Genomic DNA, 18,885 nt, shown 5'->3' on the forward strand with positions numbered 1-18,885 from the left:
ATATAAGAGATTTGATATGTCTTTCCATAACATATACAGAGTACATTGGCAAATATAGAAACTAAAGTACATAAAAATATAGTAAACCATATTTTTAATATAATTGTGCCATAATATTATGTACTACTTATTAAAACAATAATTTTATTTATTTATATTTTTAATTATGTGTTAAAAAAATCCAAGACAGTTTTTTGAATTTCAAATATTAAAAAATAGATTAAATTAAAAATTTGATGTATCCTTCTACAAATAAATATTAACAACTAAAAATCAATGAAAGAGAAAAAAAATCAAGTTCTTAACATAATTTGTGAATACATAGTGAGTATGGATGGGTCTCGGTTTGGCGGGTGGCGGGGCAGGGATGAGGATAAAAACCATACCCGCCATGGGTGATGGGGCAAGGGTGAATTTTAGGTTGTACCCGTCCCATCCCCGCTCCACCCCACCCGCCGCGCTTCATACTCGCCCCATCCCCACCCCATACCTATCTATATATTTTTTAAAAGATAATTATATACTTTTATGCTATTTCATATAAATAATAAATAATAATGTAAAATAAAGTAATAAATGTAATACATTATAATATATATATAAAAAAATTTAAAAAGCGTAATATAAACAATGAATTTTTTTTTGTTGTATTTTAAATTATGTATTGTTGTTGTATTTGGGAGGCGGGGATGGGTGGGGGTGGATATCCAAGTGGGGGGTGGGGTGGGTATGGTTTTAGCATTAGACTTGGCGGGGCGGGGATGGGGATGAGATTATTAGGCAGGGATGGGATTGAAAAGCCAAAATCCGCCCCACCCCATTGACATCCCTAAAAGTGACTATAGAAGTGTAATGTGCAACTTTTAAGAAACCCATTTGGTTAACGACAAGAAATTGTATCAATTTTTTTTATGAAATATAATATACATATTGTCAAATGCGTTTTAAAAATAACTATCGGGCTAATAGGCTCTTTTATAATAATTAATTATAGGGTATTTTATAATAAATTCATTACACCATATAATATTTTAGAAAAAATTCATTGTTAATTTAAAAATAATAATTAAAATTACCGTGCATGGCACGGGACCTAACAATCTGGTATGTCATTTGTATTTAAAAAAAAAACAATTAATTTAATAGAAAAATTATTTTAGGAAATTATTTGTAAAATATAATTAAAATATAAATAGCTATGATAATTACCTTTATTTTATATTGACATTCAATTAACTAATACGGAAAATATAATATTAGCATAATATTTTTAAAAAATATATGATCACTGATAAGTTTATATGTATGGATTTTTTAAACAAGACATTACAATATAAATATGATCACTGATAAGTGTATATGTATGGATTTTTGCCATAACTCACATCCTCTCCTTTTTTCCTTTAAAAAAAAAAATCTATTCTTCTTTCTGTGTTTTTTTTAGGAATTTATTTTAAATGATTTATTTTATTTTATTTTTTTATTCCGATAATAAATTTTTAATCTTTATCTTTATATATGTAGCTAATATAGATTTTCTTATATGGTTGAATCATTAGAATGTCAATTAAACATGTAATTCCATGTTTTATTATGTCAAAATGTCAAATACTTCATTATTTTTAATCAATTAAATATAACATTTAATCGATAATAAATAATTATAATAACCGTGCATGGCACGGGACCTAACTTAGTATTTGTAAAAGTAGAGTTAGCGTTTGTTCAACATTTACTGAATTGAATGGAATTGAACCGAAGTGAACTGAACCGAGTCCATTTCTTAAGAGAGTGAAATACTAAAATAATAGTACTCCATATGTCCTTATCAAATAAAAAGCGTAGCAAATATAATGGAAATAGTGTTGCGATTATAATGAAACGGAGGTGTAATTATATTTCGTGTTCCTACATCATCGCCTGATTTCATCCTTGTTTTATACCATGTGCTTCGTTCTTACTGTGGCAATTCAATTATGGCAACTAGTGTAAAAGAGTGAAATGATTCTGTATTTGAGCTATTATGTTTATGGCTAAACAATTTATCCCAATAGTGGTGGATATAAGAGATGCTTCTTCACCCTCCGAGTTGTTAGTAGGTGAGTTTTTTTTTGGTGAAATTGCTTTTGCATTTTCACTTGTCAAGTACTTTTCACAGTTGGAGTATCTATGTTTATAAATGCGCATGGACTTGGTTAGTTGCTTTGTACAAGTAATATTATTGTTGATGTAAAATTTGTTGTAATACCTCCGGTCCAAATCACTCGTAACTTTGAGGGTATTATTTGCGAGATATAAAATATTTTAAAGTTGCGAGTAATTTGGACCGGAGGTAGTATATGTTTGCAATAATGATGGAAGGACCTTTCTATTGCAGTACAATCTGGGGTTAAATTTCCTTCATTTGCTTGTGTTGTCTAAACTCAAGTATTTGGAATTTTTTTAACTACCTCCGTTATATATTATTTGCAATGATTAGACATTTTCCCTCTCTACTTTATGTTAAATCGTTGCAAATAATGTGTAACGGAGGTAGTATTACGTTTAAATATGGTCAAAGCTTCATTGAATGGATTCCCTTACTGGAGGCATGTTCGCTCTCGGAGAAACTAAGATTTAAGGCAAGATAACGACACTTTTAATTTGATTTCCTCTCTTAGCTTCTTTCGAATTATTATATGCTAGAACTGATAGAGATTTAAGAATGTAGTCCACAAAAGGCAGAAATCATTATCATCTTTCATGCCTTAATTAATGAAAAGCTTTGCTTCACGTCAAAAATACATCCAATATTGAGAATACGACTCTCATCTCATTTATTTGTTGCACAGTATCTCTTATCCACATCCAATTATTGTTACTATTGTAAGAAGTACTATCTAGTATCTACTACAGAATATGTATGACGTATGTACTATATAGTGCTTTTAATGTCTATGACAATTCAGTTTCATCCAATTACTTTATGTACTTAGTAGTTTGTACTATTCTGAAATATAACTTTCATTGGATATACATAATGCTATTAATGTTCAAAAACACACAATTCATACAAAACAATAAGGATGCCCCAATTCGCTAGTTTGTATACTTCTTTAATTTAATAATTAAGTTCAACTATTTGTATATGATAATATATAGGGTTGTTAGAATAACAACCCATTTAGGCTTGTAACAGAATTAGTTAAATATTTTGGACGATGTAATAAATGGGTGGTTGTGTCACAACTTAACTGCAAAAAAATATAGAGTAAATAAAATTTGTATGAATTTGTAATAATAGTGTGCCTAGACTAACATCTTTAATGAATATTTAAATTTGTATAAATTACAGTACAAAATCATTGATCAAAGAGCAAGAATGGAGTAGAAGATAGAGCAAGATGTGAGATTAGAATAGCTATTAATTAGCACGCCCTAATACAACCTCAAATAATATTATAGCCAAAGACATAGCTTCTCCACAGAAGGAAAAAATTGAGTGATACTTTAAACTTATGGTATGGAAACGTACAAATCTTTACTGAGCCTTTGAAGAGTCTAATCGCCGAGCCAAAGAACTAAGTCTACAAGCTCTTTGGCAATCTTTAAGCATCCTGTTGAGCCTTTTGATTTTGATGGACAAATTGACAAACTCGACTAATGAATGTTTTGAGTCTTTGGTGAATAAAGGATTCAAGCAAAGTTCGTTCCGGAGTAGGAACTTGGATGCGGAGTAGCATTCTTTAAAAAGCCTCGTGCAAATCTCACGTTCTAGTTTTAATTGTGAGCACTCAATAATATAAAGTCGGAAAGGAACTCAATGACTTATGTTAAAGACTACTGGAATAAAAGTTAGTTTTAAAAGATAATTTCTTAAAGAAAAGATAATTTGTAAAAGTTTTAATAAAGATAATTATCGAAGATAATTATCTAGTTGTTTTAATAAATAATAAATTTATCTTTTCAAATAAAATCTTTTTAAACAAACTTTTGATAATCTTTTAAATAAAATATTTGATAAAGTTAGCAAGTGGTTTTTCTGTGAGAAAATCTTTTATACGGCTAATGGTTATCAAGTTGTTAGGATAGTGGTTTAATTAGATAAGGCTAGGAAACCTCTTCATGATCACAATCTGTCAAGATAACTCCACAAGTTGTTAGTGGGTTGTTGACATGTGGACGTGATTATGGTGGAGGTTAATGACTAAGCCTTCTCTATAAATACTCATGCAAACTATCTCAGAAAGATATAACTCTTGAGCATAAAAATTCCAGTAGCCATCTAATAACATAAAGAGAGTTATTTTCCTTCATATATTCTTGAGTGCAATAGGTATTTGTAATCACAGATTGTATTCAAGTACTTAGGGGTTGGGATTGTGAGTTTGTAAAGTGAGGTCAAGGAAGCTTCGTTGCTGAAGTCTTCTGTGAGAGTTGGGAACAAGTTCCTAATTTGTGGAACTTGTTAACGGGTTTGAATCTTCACTTGTAAAGAGTTTGATTACTTAGTGGAAATTTAGAAAAGCCTATATCTTCTCTCGTCACTATTTCATTTAGTTAAATTCCGCAAAAAGTTTTTAGATTTCACCTCAAATACAATTCACCCCCCCTCTTGTATTAGCCAGTTAGACTTTCAGTTGGTATCAGAGCGGGAACTCAGAACACGCAGGCAACCCTGTTGAGTAAGTTCCTGGAAAATGGCTTACACAGAGGAAAAGGAATTCGGGAGTACATCCATTCAAAGGCCTCCATACTTCAACGGCAAATTTTATCCTTATTGGAAGGATAAGATGGAAATCTTTATCCAAGCAGAGAATTATCAGGTATGGCGGATTATACAAGTAGGAGATTACGAAATTACGAAAACAAATGCTAATAATGAGGTAATCCCTAAACCTATGGATGAGTATGAAAAAACTGATTTTGAAAAACTTGAAATGAATGCTACTGCCAAAAAATTTTTAATTTGGGGACTTGGACCCGATGAACATACTCGTGTCAAAGGGTGCAAGTCCGCAAAGGAAATTTGGGATCTTCTGGAAGTTACACATGAAGGAACGTCAGATGTTAAACGTTCCAAAATAGACATTCTTTTGTCTCAGTATGAGCGCTTTGAAATGGGAAACAAAGAATCCATTAAAGACATGTTTACTCGATTTAAAAGTATTACTAACGAACTAACGTGTCTTGGCAAGATAATTCCTATAGATGAGCAGGTCAGAAAAGTCTTAAGAAGTCTTCCAGACAATGACAGATGGAGAGCAAAGGTTGCAGCGGTGCAGGAATCAAAAGACTTCACCAAGTTCAATCTGGAACAACTTGCGGGTTCCCTCATTACTCACGAGATCCAGTCGAACAATCGGACTCAGGAGACTGTCAAAAGTCAAGGGCTAGCATTAAGAGCTAATGAAGAATCCGAAGAGAAGTCTGACATCGATGAAGAAGAAGCTGCAATGTTGGTGAGAAGGCTGAAAAAATTCTACCGTAACAACAAGTTTTTAGACAAGAAGAAAGGATACAGTAAAAGAAATCAGGAACCCAAAGCCAAGTCTTCTTGTCACAAATGTGGAAGCACCAACCACTTCATCAAAGAGTGTCCATTATGGGAATCTGAGAAAGGCAAGGGAAAAGAAGCTGATCAAAGCAGAAATTCCAAGCCTAACTTTTCTAAAACAAATTTCAGGAAAGCAATGATTTCCACGTGGGGAGAATCAAGTTCCGAAGAAGAGGAACAGGAACACACAGACGATGAAGTAGCCAATCTCTGTCTAATGGCAAAGCATGATGATGAGGTAGTCATTCAACCTAATTATTTGAAATCTCTCTCAAAGGATAAATTAATCTCTTTATTGTTAGAAACCTTAGATGAATATAAAGAATTATGTGCAAAACTAAGGCAAGCCGAAAAGGCAACTGGAATTTGTAGAGATCATGTTAAGTATCTGAATAGCTTAAGAAATGATGTTCAAGGCAGATTCTTTGAATTGTTAGATAAAAATATTATGCTAAAAGAATCCCTTGAAAGAGTCAAGAGTGAGAATATCATGCTGAATATTGAATTGACTCAATATAAAATGTTGTGTACTAACATTGATTCTTGCAGGTCTACTGAAGTTCCTTTAATCATGTTTAATAATGAACTAGAGCATGTTAAGAAAGAGATAAAGGAAACCAATGATAAAAATGAGAAACTAGAAAAGGACCTAGAAATTGCAAGAAAAAGTAAAAATACAGCAAGCACGGGTGTTCCCAAGTGGGTAAAGGAAGCTCAGACAAAAAGAACAGAAGGTCTAGGCTATGTTCATAAGAAGAAGTCCACTGGAAAGAAAAAGAAATATGTGAACTTACCTAGTGAGACCGTTTGTTCTTTCTGTGGTAAAAAGGAACATCGCAGTGAAGAATGTACTAAGAAAGCAAATCTGTACAATAAGAATGTGAATTATGTTTGGCAGAAGAAATCTGATTTAAATGTGTCAACACAGGAACCCATGAATGAAAGGGTTCCTACTACTAACTCTTAATTTCTTTTGCAGGTCGAAGTGAGGGGGAACAACCAGTGGTACCTCGATAGCGGTTGTTCTAAGCACATGACAGGAGATGAATCCAGATTTCTCTCACTGACGGCCTATACAGGGGGAACAGTGACCTTTGGAGACAATAAGAAAGGCAACATTGTTGCTGTTGGCAAAGTAGGAAGGTCAAGTTCCCATGCAATTGACAATGTATTTTTAGTCGAGGGTTTGAAGCATAATCTACTCAGTATTTCTCAGTTTTGTGATAAAGGAAACTTTGTAAGCTTTTCTTCTGAAAAATGCAAAATCATCAACAATAACACTGGTAAAATCGTTTTGGAAGGAACTCGTAAAGGGAACACATATACCGTGGACCTTAACAAAGTTCCAAAATACAATCTATCTTGTTTAAGTGTTATTGAGGATGATCCACTTCTATGGCATAAACGTTTTGGACATGCTAGTCTTTCATTGCTTGACAAATTAAGGTCAAAGGACTTGGTAATCGGATTACCTTCTATCAAATTCCTAAATGACAAAATTTGTGAAGCCTGCATCAAAGGAAAGCATGTTCGATCATCATTTAAATCAAAGAAAATGGTAAGCACCACAAAACCATTGGAACTCATTCATATGGATTTGTGTGGCCCCGTTAGAATTCAAAGTAGAAGTGGAAAAAGATATGTCTTAGTTCTTGTGGATGATTATTCTAGATTTACATGGGTCATATTCTTACATAGTAAAGATGAAACTTTTGATATGTTTATGACTTTCTTGAAAAAGACACAAAAATCAATAGGTAATCAACTTATTCATATGAGAACTGACCATGGTACGGAATTCGAAAATTCCAAGTTTGATGAATTTTGCAGAGAACAGGGAATAAGTCACAATTTCTCAGCGCCAAGAACACCACAACAAAATGGTGTGGTTGAGAGGAAGAACCGAACATTGGAAGACATGGCAAGAACAATGCTAATAGCAAGTGGGCTTCCAAGAAATTTTTGGGCAGAAGCCGTCAACACAGCATGCTATATCGTCAACCGAGCCATGCTCAGACCAATGTTGGACAAGACACCTTATGAACTGTTAAAAGGGAGAAAACCTAATATTGCTCATTTAAGAGCTTTTGGATGCAAATGTTTTGTTCACAATAATGATAAAAGAAATCTTGGAAAATTTGATGAAAGGAGTGATGAAGCAGTCTTTTTAGGATATGCATCTAATAGTAAAGCTTATAGAGTTTACAATAAGAGGACTATGTGTGTAGAAGAAAGTATACATGTGATTTTTGATGAAACTAATAATTATGGTTGTATACAGGAATATGAAGATGGAGATTTTGAAATTGGTCTCACTCGTTCAACAGACCAAGATGAAGAATTAATTCCCAGAAAGCAGCATGTTCGAATTACTGAAAATACTAATAAGGAACCTACTGAAGTTCCAAATAATACTGAAGCCTCTGATCAAAATACAGAAGAAACAGAAAATACAGAAGGCGAAGCAAATGCAGAAGCAGAACACCATGAAGAAATGGAAGAAAGAGCAACTCAAAATAACACTTTTATACCAGCTCAATCATTCCAACCAAAGCCATGGAAACATCAAAGGTCACACCCCCTGGATAAAATTATAAGTGACCTAAGCAAGGGAACTCAGACGAGATCCCAACTGAGAAACTTCTGTGCATTCAACGCCTTCTTATCAACACTGGAACCTCGAAATCACAAAGAAGCCTTGGAAGATGCTGATTGGATTGTTGCCATGCAAGAGGAATTAAATGAATTCGAAAGAAACAAAGTGTGGCACCTTGAACCCAAACCAACAAATCAAAAGGTTATTGGTCTCAAATGGGTATACAGGAATAAGCTAGATGAACATGGCACAATTGTAAGGAACAAGGCAAGATTAGTTGTTAAAGGCTACAATCAGCAGGAAGGTATCGATTTTGAGGAGACTTTTGCTCCTGTAGCTAGATTAGAAGCAATTCGTATTTTAATTGCATTTGCTGCATTTATGGGTTTTAAACTTTATCAAATGGACGTCAAATGTGCTTTTTTAAATGGTTTTTTAAAGGAAGACGTCTATGTTGAACAACCACCTGGATTTGAGGATCCAAACTTTCCTAACCATATTTTTAAACTTGATAAAGCACTGTATGGATTAAAACAAGCTCCAAGAGCATGGTATGAAAGACTTTCAAAATTCCTTTTACAAAATGATTTTAAAAGAGGAAAAGTTGACAAAACTTTGTTCTTAAAATCAAAAGGAACTCATTTATTAATTGTACAAATTTATGTTGATGATATTATTTTTGGTGCAACTAATGAATCCTTGTGCAAGTACTTTGCTGATTTAATGAGCAGTGAGTTTGAGATGAGCATGATGGGGGAACTCAACTTCTTCCTTGGGCTCCAAATTAAGCAAACTAACGAAGGAATAATGATCCATCAGCAGAAATATGTGAAGGAGTTATTAAAAAAATACGGTATGGAAAGCACAAAGATAAACCACACTCCCATGGGAACAACCACAAGGTTGGACCAAGACCCCAAGGGAACTCGTGTGGATCAAACAAAATACAGAGGTATGATTGGTTCCTTGTTATATTTAACTGCCAGCAGACCTGACATTTCGTTTAGTGTAGGTCTTTGTGCTAGATTTCAATCGGATCCAAAGGAATCGCATCTAACAGCCGTCAAAAGAATTCTACGATACTTGAAAGGGACGGAAGACTTGTGTCTGTTTTATCCAAAAAGTGACTCGTTTGACCTAAAAGGATATGCTGATGCTGACTATGCAGGAGATTTGGTCAATCGTAAAAGCACATCAGGTATAGTCCAATTCTTAGGCTCCTGCATGGTTTCTTGGAGTTCCAAGAAACAAAACACTGTTGCTCTATCCACTGCCGAAGCAGAATATGTGGCTGCTGCTGCATGTTGCTCTCAATTGCTATGGATAAAACAACAGTTGCGTGACTATGGCATTATTTTAGAGTGCGTTCCTATTCATTGTGATAACACAAGTGCCATTTGCATTTCTAAAGATCCAGTACAACACTCTAAAGTTAAGCATATACATATAAGGCATCACTTTTTGAAAGATAATGTTGAAAAGGGCTTAATTAAGCTAGATTTTATTTCTACTGAATTTCAAATTGCTGACATTTTAACTAAGCCTTTAAGCAGAGACAAGTTTGAAAAGATGCGTGTGGAATTGGGGATGCTACGGCTCAAGTGATTTTTGTTTGGAACCCCTAAGGTAAAATCGGATGTAACTAACAATGCTACGCTCAATCTTGTGTGAATAACACAGCTGAAATTACCCAGGGGAAAGATTTGTGAAGTATTGAAAAGTCACTTATACATACTTTTAATATGTTAAAAGTATTGAGCCATGTTGTTTCAAGTTCCTTTTTCATCATTCTTTACTCTCTGTATCATGATCACGTAAATTATCATCATAATTTACAATCAATCTGCTCTCATTTATCTTTTTCGTTTTTTTTTATTTTTCTTCTTGTTATTTTCTTTCTTATCTTTTATTTCTATCTTATTTTTTATTCTTATCTTTTTCCTTCCTTATTTTTTCATGATGAATTTTTCTATTCCTCATAGAATTCAAAAATACAAAAAGATCTTATTTGCTACGTAAGATAAGAAGCATGTATATCAACTTCTTAACTTACGATTTTATTTTATCAACATTGAATTAGATGAGTGCAATTATTTCACCAAATTAAATCCTACTACCTCTAAAACTACCCCACTACCTCACAGTTTAAACCGTCACTTTTCTTTCTCACTCCTCCCCATTAAACTCTTTTTCTTCTTTTCACTCCACCTTCACCTATCAAATCAATTAAATTCCCCATACACTCCCATAACCGGCCTCACTCTCTCTCCTTCCTATTCACACTATTCATCTTCTCCTTCCCTTCATTTTATCTTCAACACCATGAAAACCAACCGAAACACCACCCCAAAAACCCGATCACCACCATTCAAACCCTCCTCAAACACGGGGTCTCCACAACCGGTGCCAATTGCGGTGGTGCATCCATCTGCTCAGCCAAAGAGGAAGGCTAAGGCTGTGAAGGGCGGCGACAGGAAACGGCGCGCAACCACCAAATTCCCATCATGGAATTACACTCTCGGATATCACATCAACTATGATTGGTGTGTGGCGAGTAAGTTCACTGAATTTACTTCTTTAATTGATTATCAAAAATGGACTCACTTGTTCCAGAATTGTTCTCATTACCCTGTTTATCCTAAATTTATTTATGAGTTCAAAAATACCTTTCAATGTGATAATGGTGTGTGCTCGGCCGTAGTTAATGATATTCCAATTTCGTTTGATGCCAATTATCTTGGAAATCTATTTCAAGTTCCTGTTAAAGGCTATTGTTCTTATTTAAAGCACAAACAATCTGTAAACATTGGCCATAATGATGAATGCAAAATCCTTCAATTTATTGGAGGAAATCCGAAAGTGAAAACTACTCACCATCATGCCCTAACACCCCTTCATAAGCTACTGTTTACCTTCACCTGGAAGGGTATAGTACCCCGTTTACAAAAACGGAGTACCGTATCACTCTTGGATGCCTCCCTCATATTCTGTCTTGCATGCAAAATACAGATTAATTTCCCTGCTCTAATGATTGAACACTTGAATTTTTATGCTCAAAAGACCACAATTCCATATGGCTCTTTCCTTACTGTGTTGTTCAAATCTTTTGGTATTGATGTTGAATGTGAATCCCCAACATATCTCAAACCCGATAATATCCTCTCTGAACAATCATTACTTAGACTGAGTCTTAGGCTTACAAATGGCAAAGTATGTTTTGTGCCTCGGAAAGGAGGGGAGAAAAAGAAAGGGAAAGGGAAAGAAGCTAAGGAAGAATGTGATGCAAGCAGTGACCAGGGTAGTGAGGAGGCTAGTGAGGGTGCTACCACCTCCAGTGATTCTGAGGGAGATAAGGAAGAAGAAAAAAGTTCTAACGGAGAGAAAAACAAAGAAAAAATACTTGAGGGAGATGTGCAAGGAGAAAAACAGGAAGATTCTGAGGGGGAACATATGGAAGTTTCTGAGGGGGAAGCTCGACAATCTGACTTACATGAGGGGCAGGGAACTGATCAAAGTGAGAGGGAACATACCACAGACTCTGAGAGCACAGCTGGACCACCTGTCATTCCTGTGTTTACAGGGGGCCTTAGAAGGAGTAAGAGGAATGTGGTCAAGCCTGCCCTTTCTACTACACACCCTGTGACTGTAGAAACCATCAGCTCCTCAGACAAATCTGATTCCACCTTCAAACCTACCCAAGTTCCCTCTTCCACTGAACCCTCTTCTATTCCTGTCTCACCTACTAGGCAGCCTTCTCATTCACCTTCTCCTCCTCCATTTCAGCCTACTGGCTTTGCTGCTTTCTCTGGAACTCGTGTGTCTGTTTATGATTTTCAACAGGTTCAAGCAGATATGGAGAAGTTGACTACTCTGGTGAGCAAGAAACTGGAGGAAATGGCCTCGGAACTGCTTTCTCTTAAAGGCCAAGTGCAGGCTCTGGCAGAATCTCAAGCAACCGGATTTGCAGGCGTGGAGGCAAAGCTTGCACAGGCTGAAGGCAAGTTTAGTGAAGGCAACAAGGAGATCTTGGAAACTATCAACAAAGTAGCCTTTGAGGAAGTCGAGGAAGACTCTATTGATCCCACAAATCCAACCCTTGATCCTACCAATGCAGCCTCTTAAATCCTTGATTGCACTTATTCTAATTTCATATGTTGAACAATTTTATTTTGGTCTTGTTTAATCTCTCTGAACTTTGGTTTGTACGCCTTTATCCTTTGCTACATTCTCTATGTTCCTCTTCTATTTCCTAAATCGGAACTTGGCTCGTATTTTTCATATGATTGTGTGTGTTTGCTGATAATTTGGTACCTAACTTATTTTTGCCTTGCATTATTTGAGCTCACTATTCCCTACGTAGTCTAGTGGGAGTATAGCAAAATGTTTTTTTTCAATCTTTTGATAATGCCAAAAGGGGGAAAAGACAAACTTCATGGCGGCTAAAGTGTTTACCAAGGAACTCACACATCGAAGGTACAAACTTTTCTAAGTTAATAAAGTCCTAGTAATCTAAGTTTTTAAACTTTTTCTAAGATTTTAAAGTCTTTGTTAATTTTTTCTCTTTTGCTCAGTCTTTTTAAAATAAATACTTTTTAGCTTTTTTTTAAGTTCTTTAATTACTCTGTTTTTTTTTGTTTTCATGTCTTACTTTAAATTTCTGTTGCATGCCTGGATGATTTTATTTACTTAAGTTTGTCAATGTTTGTCATCATCAAAAAGGGGGAATTTGTTGAGCCTTTTGATTTTGATGGACAAATTGACAAACTCGACTAATGAATGTTTTGAGTCTTTGGTGAATAAAGGATTCAAGCAAAGTTCGTTCCGGAGTAGGAACTTGGATGCGGAGTAGCATTCTTTAAAAAGCCTCGTGCAAATCTCACGTTCTAGTTTTAATTGTGAGCACTCAATAATATAAAGTCGGAAAGGAACTCAATGACTTATGTTAAAGACTACTGGAATAAAAGTTAGTTTTAAAAGATAATTTCTTAAAGAAAAGATAATTTGTAAAAGTTTTAATAAAGATAATTATCGAAGATAATTATCTAGTTGTTTTAATAAATAATAAATTTATCTTTTCAAATAAAATCTTTTTAAACAAACTTTTGATAATCTTTTAAATAAAATATTTGATAAAGTTAGCAAGTGGTTTTTCTGTGAGAAAATCTTTTATACGGCTAATGGTTATCAAGTTGTTAGGATAGTGGTTTAATTAGATAAGGCTAGGAAACCTCTTCATGATCACAATCTGTCAAGATAACTCCACAAGTTGTTAGTGGGTTGTTGACATGTGGACGTGATTATGGTGGAGGTTAATGACTAAGCCTTCTCTATAAATACTCATGCAAACTATCTCAGAAAGATATAACTCTTGAGCATAAAAATTCCAGTAGCCATCTAATAACATAAAGAGAGTTATTTTCCTTCATATATTCTTGAGTGCAATAGGTATTTGTAATCACAGATTGTATTCAAGTACTTAGGGGTTGGGATTGTGAGTTTGTAAAGTGAGGTCAAGGAAGCTTCGTTGCTGAAGTCTTCTGTGAGAGTTGGGAACAAGTTCCTAATTTGTGGAACTTGTTAACGGGTTTGAATCTTCACTTGTAAAGAGTTTGATTACTTAGTGGAAATTTAGAAAAGCCTATATCTTCTCTCGTCACTATTTCATTTAGTTAAATTCCGCAAAAAGTTTTTAGATTTCACCTCAAATACAATTCACCCCCCCTCTTGTATTAGCCAGTTAGACTTTCACATCCTTTCGCCCCATCCCCATATGTTATCGAGTTCAAGGGGATAGACTCGCCGTTCCTTATAAGCATGCATCAAGTATCTATCTCCACCAGATACGAGATGATGATTTATAAACTAAACAATTTCACATTTGTAACTTAGACCTGTCCACTTCTGCCCCTAGCTATTCCACTTCTCCCTCCACTTGAACGGCTACTGTGGCTGTTATTCTGTTCTGAACTGAATTCTTGGCTTCCGAATGCCATCCTTTGGAACATTCTGATTTGTGCTGATTGCTCTCTTGAATCATATATCCCACTTTGGCCTGGTTTCATGCCATTCGATATATCTGATAGTTCGTTCATTGTATCCAATGCTCTTGCCACCTTATTTAGTTAACAAGGCAAAAATAAACAAAATCAGTTATCTAAGGAAAAAAAGTATCCTTTTTGGCATGTTTCCTTGAATCTTTACCTGGCTCATTTTTGGCCTCTTTACAGCCGAATGCCGTGCACATGCAGCTGCTGCTTCAATCATCCGAAACATCTCACCTCTATCATAGTTTCCTTGCAATCTTGGGTCAGCAAGTTCATCAAAGTTTTGGTTGTCCAACGCCTCAGTCATCAAAGGTCGAGCCTATATGGTCACATTCACATGTGAAGCAATTATTAGAACAGTGACTAAACGAAGAGGGATTTCTTACTACAAATTAGTACCCCAACTCACCCATTCAACTAAGCTCTCATCTCCTAGTGGCCTGGTTTCATCAACAGGCTTGCGTCCTGTTATAATCTCTAGAAGCACTACTCCGAATGAGAATACATCAGACTTTTCAGTCAACTTGCCACTCGATGCATATTCAGGTGCCATGTAGCTGCAAAGAAGCCATATATGACAAACAATTAGACATGTACAAAGCCGTAATATACTGCCAGATGATATTTGCAATGTTTCAGCTTATATATAGAGCAGAATATAGAGTAAAACTGGTCTTATGGAAACTACTGACTTGCTACCATGGCGAAAACAGAATAAACTGAAAAACTACCCACCCAAAAGTTCCCATGACACGAGTAGATACATGTGTGTTGCATTCCAACTCTTGTGCTATTTTTGCCAGCCCAAAGTCAGCTACCTGTTCGCATCAGTAAACCACTGTCAAAGACAAGGACTTTATTTGAACCAACAATTTGAGTATCAAAAGAGGCAAAATGTAAGAATATCAGCCTATGTTAATCTTAATTGATTAAATATGTAGTAAATACATTAGTGTAATTGTAAGTCACAGTGTTTCCTTTGAAATGTGACAGTCATTACACATGAAAGGGTGTACCTTAGCATCGAAGTTGTTGTCTATAAGGATGTTAGCAGTTTTAATATCCCTGTGAATGATCCTTGGATGACCTGGTGACAAAAGACAGGGAAAAATATAAGAGATTGCATTAGAAACATCAAGAATAAAGGTATAAGAACAAGTCAAAACAAAAAAAGATTTCCATGCATTACAATCTTCATGGAGATATGCAATTCCCTTAGCAGAACCACAAGCAACCCTGACTCGGAGGCTCCATGGCATAAATGGTTTATTAGAATCTGGAAAAGCCATAAGCAAGCAGATGTCAATTAACTGTCTTTACTTAAGAGATTGACGGAGTTAAGTATCAAACTGCAGACATGATTTTTAGTATCTTATTAGGTTCTGTGACGTTTTACCCACTACCTATGTATACTTGACATGCAGACAAGGAATGAGTGACAGTCAAGACACATTGGCATGTGTATTACATTTATAGAGCAAAGCGTCTCAATTCTTAATAATAAACTTACTGTGGAGGTGGTAATGAAGGGTGCCATTTGCAACAAATTCATAGACGAGCAATCTTTGAAAATCAGTGATGCAATAACCCACAAGAGAAACCAAATAGCGATGGTGCACACGGCTGATAATTTCAACCTCCGCTTTAAACTCACGATCTCCTTGCCCACTGTTATCTTTCAACTTTTTTATAGCTACTTCTGTGCCATCTTGCAAACAACCTTTATACACGCATCCAAATCCACCAGCCCCCAAAATATTTTGTGCAGCAAACCCATTCGAGGCAGCATGCAACTCCTCGTAAGAAAACCATGTTTTTGAGTTGCCTATTCCACCAGTATCTGGTGATGAATTTATATAATCACCACCACCACCATCACTTGGTTTCATAAAAGAGGTGCCTGGAAATACAAAGTAAGCTGTTCATTATGTATGCACATGCAGGCTAAAGCATACATAGTGTACGTTTTGGTTTCGAATTCATATTTTCAGTCAGGGGGTTGGGGGGTAAGGTATGGATGCTACTGATGATCAATACAGAGCAGTACACCAATTTTCAGGTTCATGTTTAATCAATACAGCACAGTACACCAATTTTCAGGTTCATGTTTTGACTAAGTTATAAACATAGGTGATATAATTGGGCAGGGGGTTTAAATTTGTATGTCAGTAATCATACAATTTCTTAAACCTCCATTATCAGGCTAATCAGCCACATGCAGTATCTGTATGAATGAAGTTGGTAAATTGCATAAACCAGATCAGGTTACCAGCTATAACAAGTGATTCATATTTGACTTAATGTTGGCAATTTGAAATTTTCTATGCAGCCAAGTTTATGATTTTAATCAGAATACAATTTTAAACATAACTACATAAGTGTTACCTGATGTTTGTGAAGAGGCATATGGGGATGGCAACATGTACACAGAATTATGTCGTATGTGTCTTTTTTTCCGCCTTCGCAAGCACACAATGGCCATAAAAAAGCCTATGATGAAAACAGCTGCCACAATCCCAATGGCTATTCCTGTCTTAACTGTTGCATCATTACCAGGAGAGGGACTAGCAGAGGAATTCACTGGAGAAATTGAGGCAGTACTTCCAGATTCTGTTGCTGGTCTTGGTACTGATCTAGAAGGCGTAGAAGAGTCACTTGGAGATACAGGTGGGGAAAGAGTGGACTCGGGTGGCACTGGAGGAGATGAAGAGTCCACAGGAGGAGGAGGAACAAAAGTATCTGGTGGAGAAGACTCTGAAGGTGAGCCAGGAGGAGCTGGGGGGGATGGAGAAGGTGGTGGTTGCAGAGCAACCGGGGGAGACTGTGCAGGAGTTACAATAGGAGGTGGGGAAGAGGCCGGTGGAGAAGAGTTAACAGGTGCGGATGAGGGCGGGGGAGAAGATGGTGGTGGAGACAAAGGCGGTGAGCCTGGTGCAGGGGGTGGTGAGCGTGGCGGTGTAGTGGCAACTGGTGGAGGGGAAGTTGGCGGCGATGGTGGTGGAGGATTATTGGCAGGAGGGGGAGCAGATGGAACAACATTCGGAGGTGATTCAACAGGTGGTAATAATTTTGTAAGGACAGGAGTTAGTGTAGTAGATGGAGGGCTTTCAGGTTGAGAATCTGGAGATGAAGCCATCTAATCTTTTCCTAGATTACTCCTTCCCTACAACATGTAAGCATGTAAATTCATACAAACATCCCAATTTTGCCTAACTTTACAAACCTCCAATATTCTCCTTCAAATTCCCACCAAAAATGCCAATTTTATGTGAAACCTAATGCACTGCAAATATCCAGAATTCTCATGCATTAATCAAATTGCCAAGATCCTCAAGAACCCTAATTTTTTTTTCCAAAAATTTAAAAATTCACTCAGCCACAAAAACTGAAAAAATTTTGCAGCAAGAAAGTCAATTCACTCAGCAAGAAATTCAATTCAACCAATTAAAAACCCTTTTTAATTCCCCTTAATTCAAATTCAATAATACAAAATCAACAAGATCAACCTTTTTTTTTCTTTTCTTTTTTTTTTTCTTCAAAGAAAAAACACAAAAATCCAATATTAGCAGAAATTGCTCAAAATGAGAAAAACCCGGATCACCAAACAGAGAATATTACCCCAAAATATAGCAAACCATAATCATAGGACAACACCCAGTTACCCACATTATAATTTTCCCAGAAGAACCCAATTTAACTGCATAAAACTAAACTCCCTAAAACAATAATAATTATAAAAAAAAAATTAAAAAAAAAAGAAGCCAACTTTAATTGAAAAAATAGCTCAAAGAACAAAATTAAGATACTCAGAAAAAAATACAAAAGAAATAATTACCTTGTTCTTTATTTAGAGGGTTTCTAAATAGAGAAAATGCAGAGTAAATACAGATGTATATTTTCACAATTCCCAATTGAAAGGAGCATTCTGAATGACAAAAATAAAATTGATTAGCCAAAATTAGCGCTAACAAACGTGGGAGCAACTTCATGAGTGTTAGGAGAGAGAAAATATAAATATAATTAGTTATTAATTAAGATAATGTTAGGACGATACAATATATGATTACATGATCATAGTATAAGAAAAATATATACATTACCCCGTCTTAGCTGGTGTAGGAATGTCTTCAAGTTGACGAAGATGATGATGATCAATTTCATCACCCATGTTCATGTGCTCTGTTCTTCCCATACTAAGACTTTGGTTTGTCAGCGCTTGAAATCAATTACAGGGTATAATGACTTATGAGTTTTGGCATAGATTGACTTAACGTGGTCTATTATACATTTGGGTGTACCACTCACACGACACTACATTCACATTGTTTTTTTGTTCAGTTTATTAGTCCATAACTCTGCTGCATACGTTATATACAAATGAATAAATCGAGCAAAAAATTGTGGTTGTCTGGTTGAATGGTACATCTAGATGTATATGAATATTGTCATGATTTTGCTCTACTTGGCTTTACGATTAACCAAATTACGTAATGCTATTATATACGTAGTATATATATTATTGTTGTTGTTATTGTTATTCATTATTTTTCATTTCCTTGTGTTGAGAAGAGTTTAAGTATGGATTCTAAATTCATTTCAGACTCAAAGAAATTTCATAGTATTGTCATATTCGTCGAGCATATGAGAAAGATTTTAAACTATCAAAATCAAAATATTGTGTTTTTTTAGCAATTACTCCGTAGCAAACA

The 18,885-nt window shown here is 35.4% G+C and overlaps 1 protein-coding gene across 1 annotated transcript; it reads right to left on the minus strand.

Annotated features, from left to right (window-relative positions):
- Positions 1-13,812: 13,812 nt before the first annotated feature.
- LOC110724861 (proline-rich receptor-like protein kinase PERK8) lies at positions 13,813-18,850 on the minus strand. The gene is made up of 9 exons (XM_021904353.1): positions 18,012-18,850; positions 16,562-17,459; positions 15,687-16,076; positions 15,366-15,452; positions 15,193-15,263; positions 14,912-14,994; positions 14,586-14,733; positions 14,334-14,495; positions 13,813-14,245 (listed from the first exon to the last, which is right to left on the minus strand). Exons 2-9 carry the CDS (start codon positions 17,310-17,312, stop codon positions 14,018-14,020), a joined length of 1,920 nt encoding a protein of 639 aa, XP_021760045.1. The 5' UTR covers positions 17,313-17,459; positions 18,012-18,850; the 3' UTR covers positions 13,813-14,017.
- Positions 18,851-18,885: the final 35 nt, after the last annotated feature.

Source organism: Chenopodium quinoa, unplaced genomic scaffold (assembly GCF_001683475.1).
Source record: "Chenopodium quinoa cultivar QQ74 unplaced genomic scaffold, ASM168347v1, whole genome shotgun sequence".
Lineage (NCBI taxonomy): Eukaryota > Viridiplantae > Streptophyta > Magnoliopsida > Caryophyllales > Amaranthaceae > Chenopodium > Chenopodium quinoa.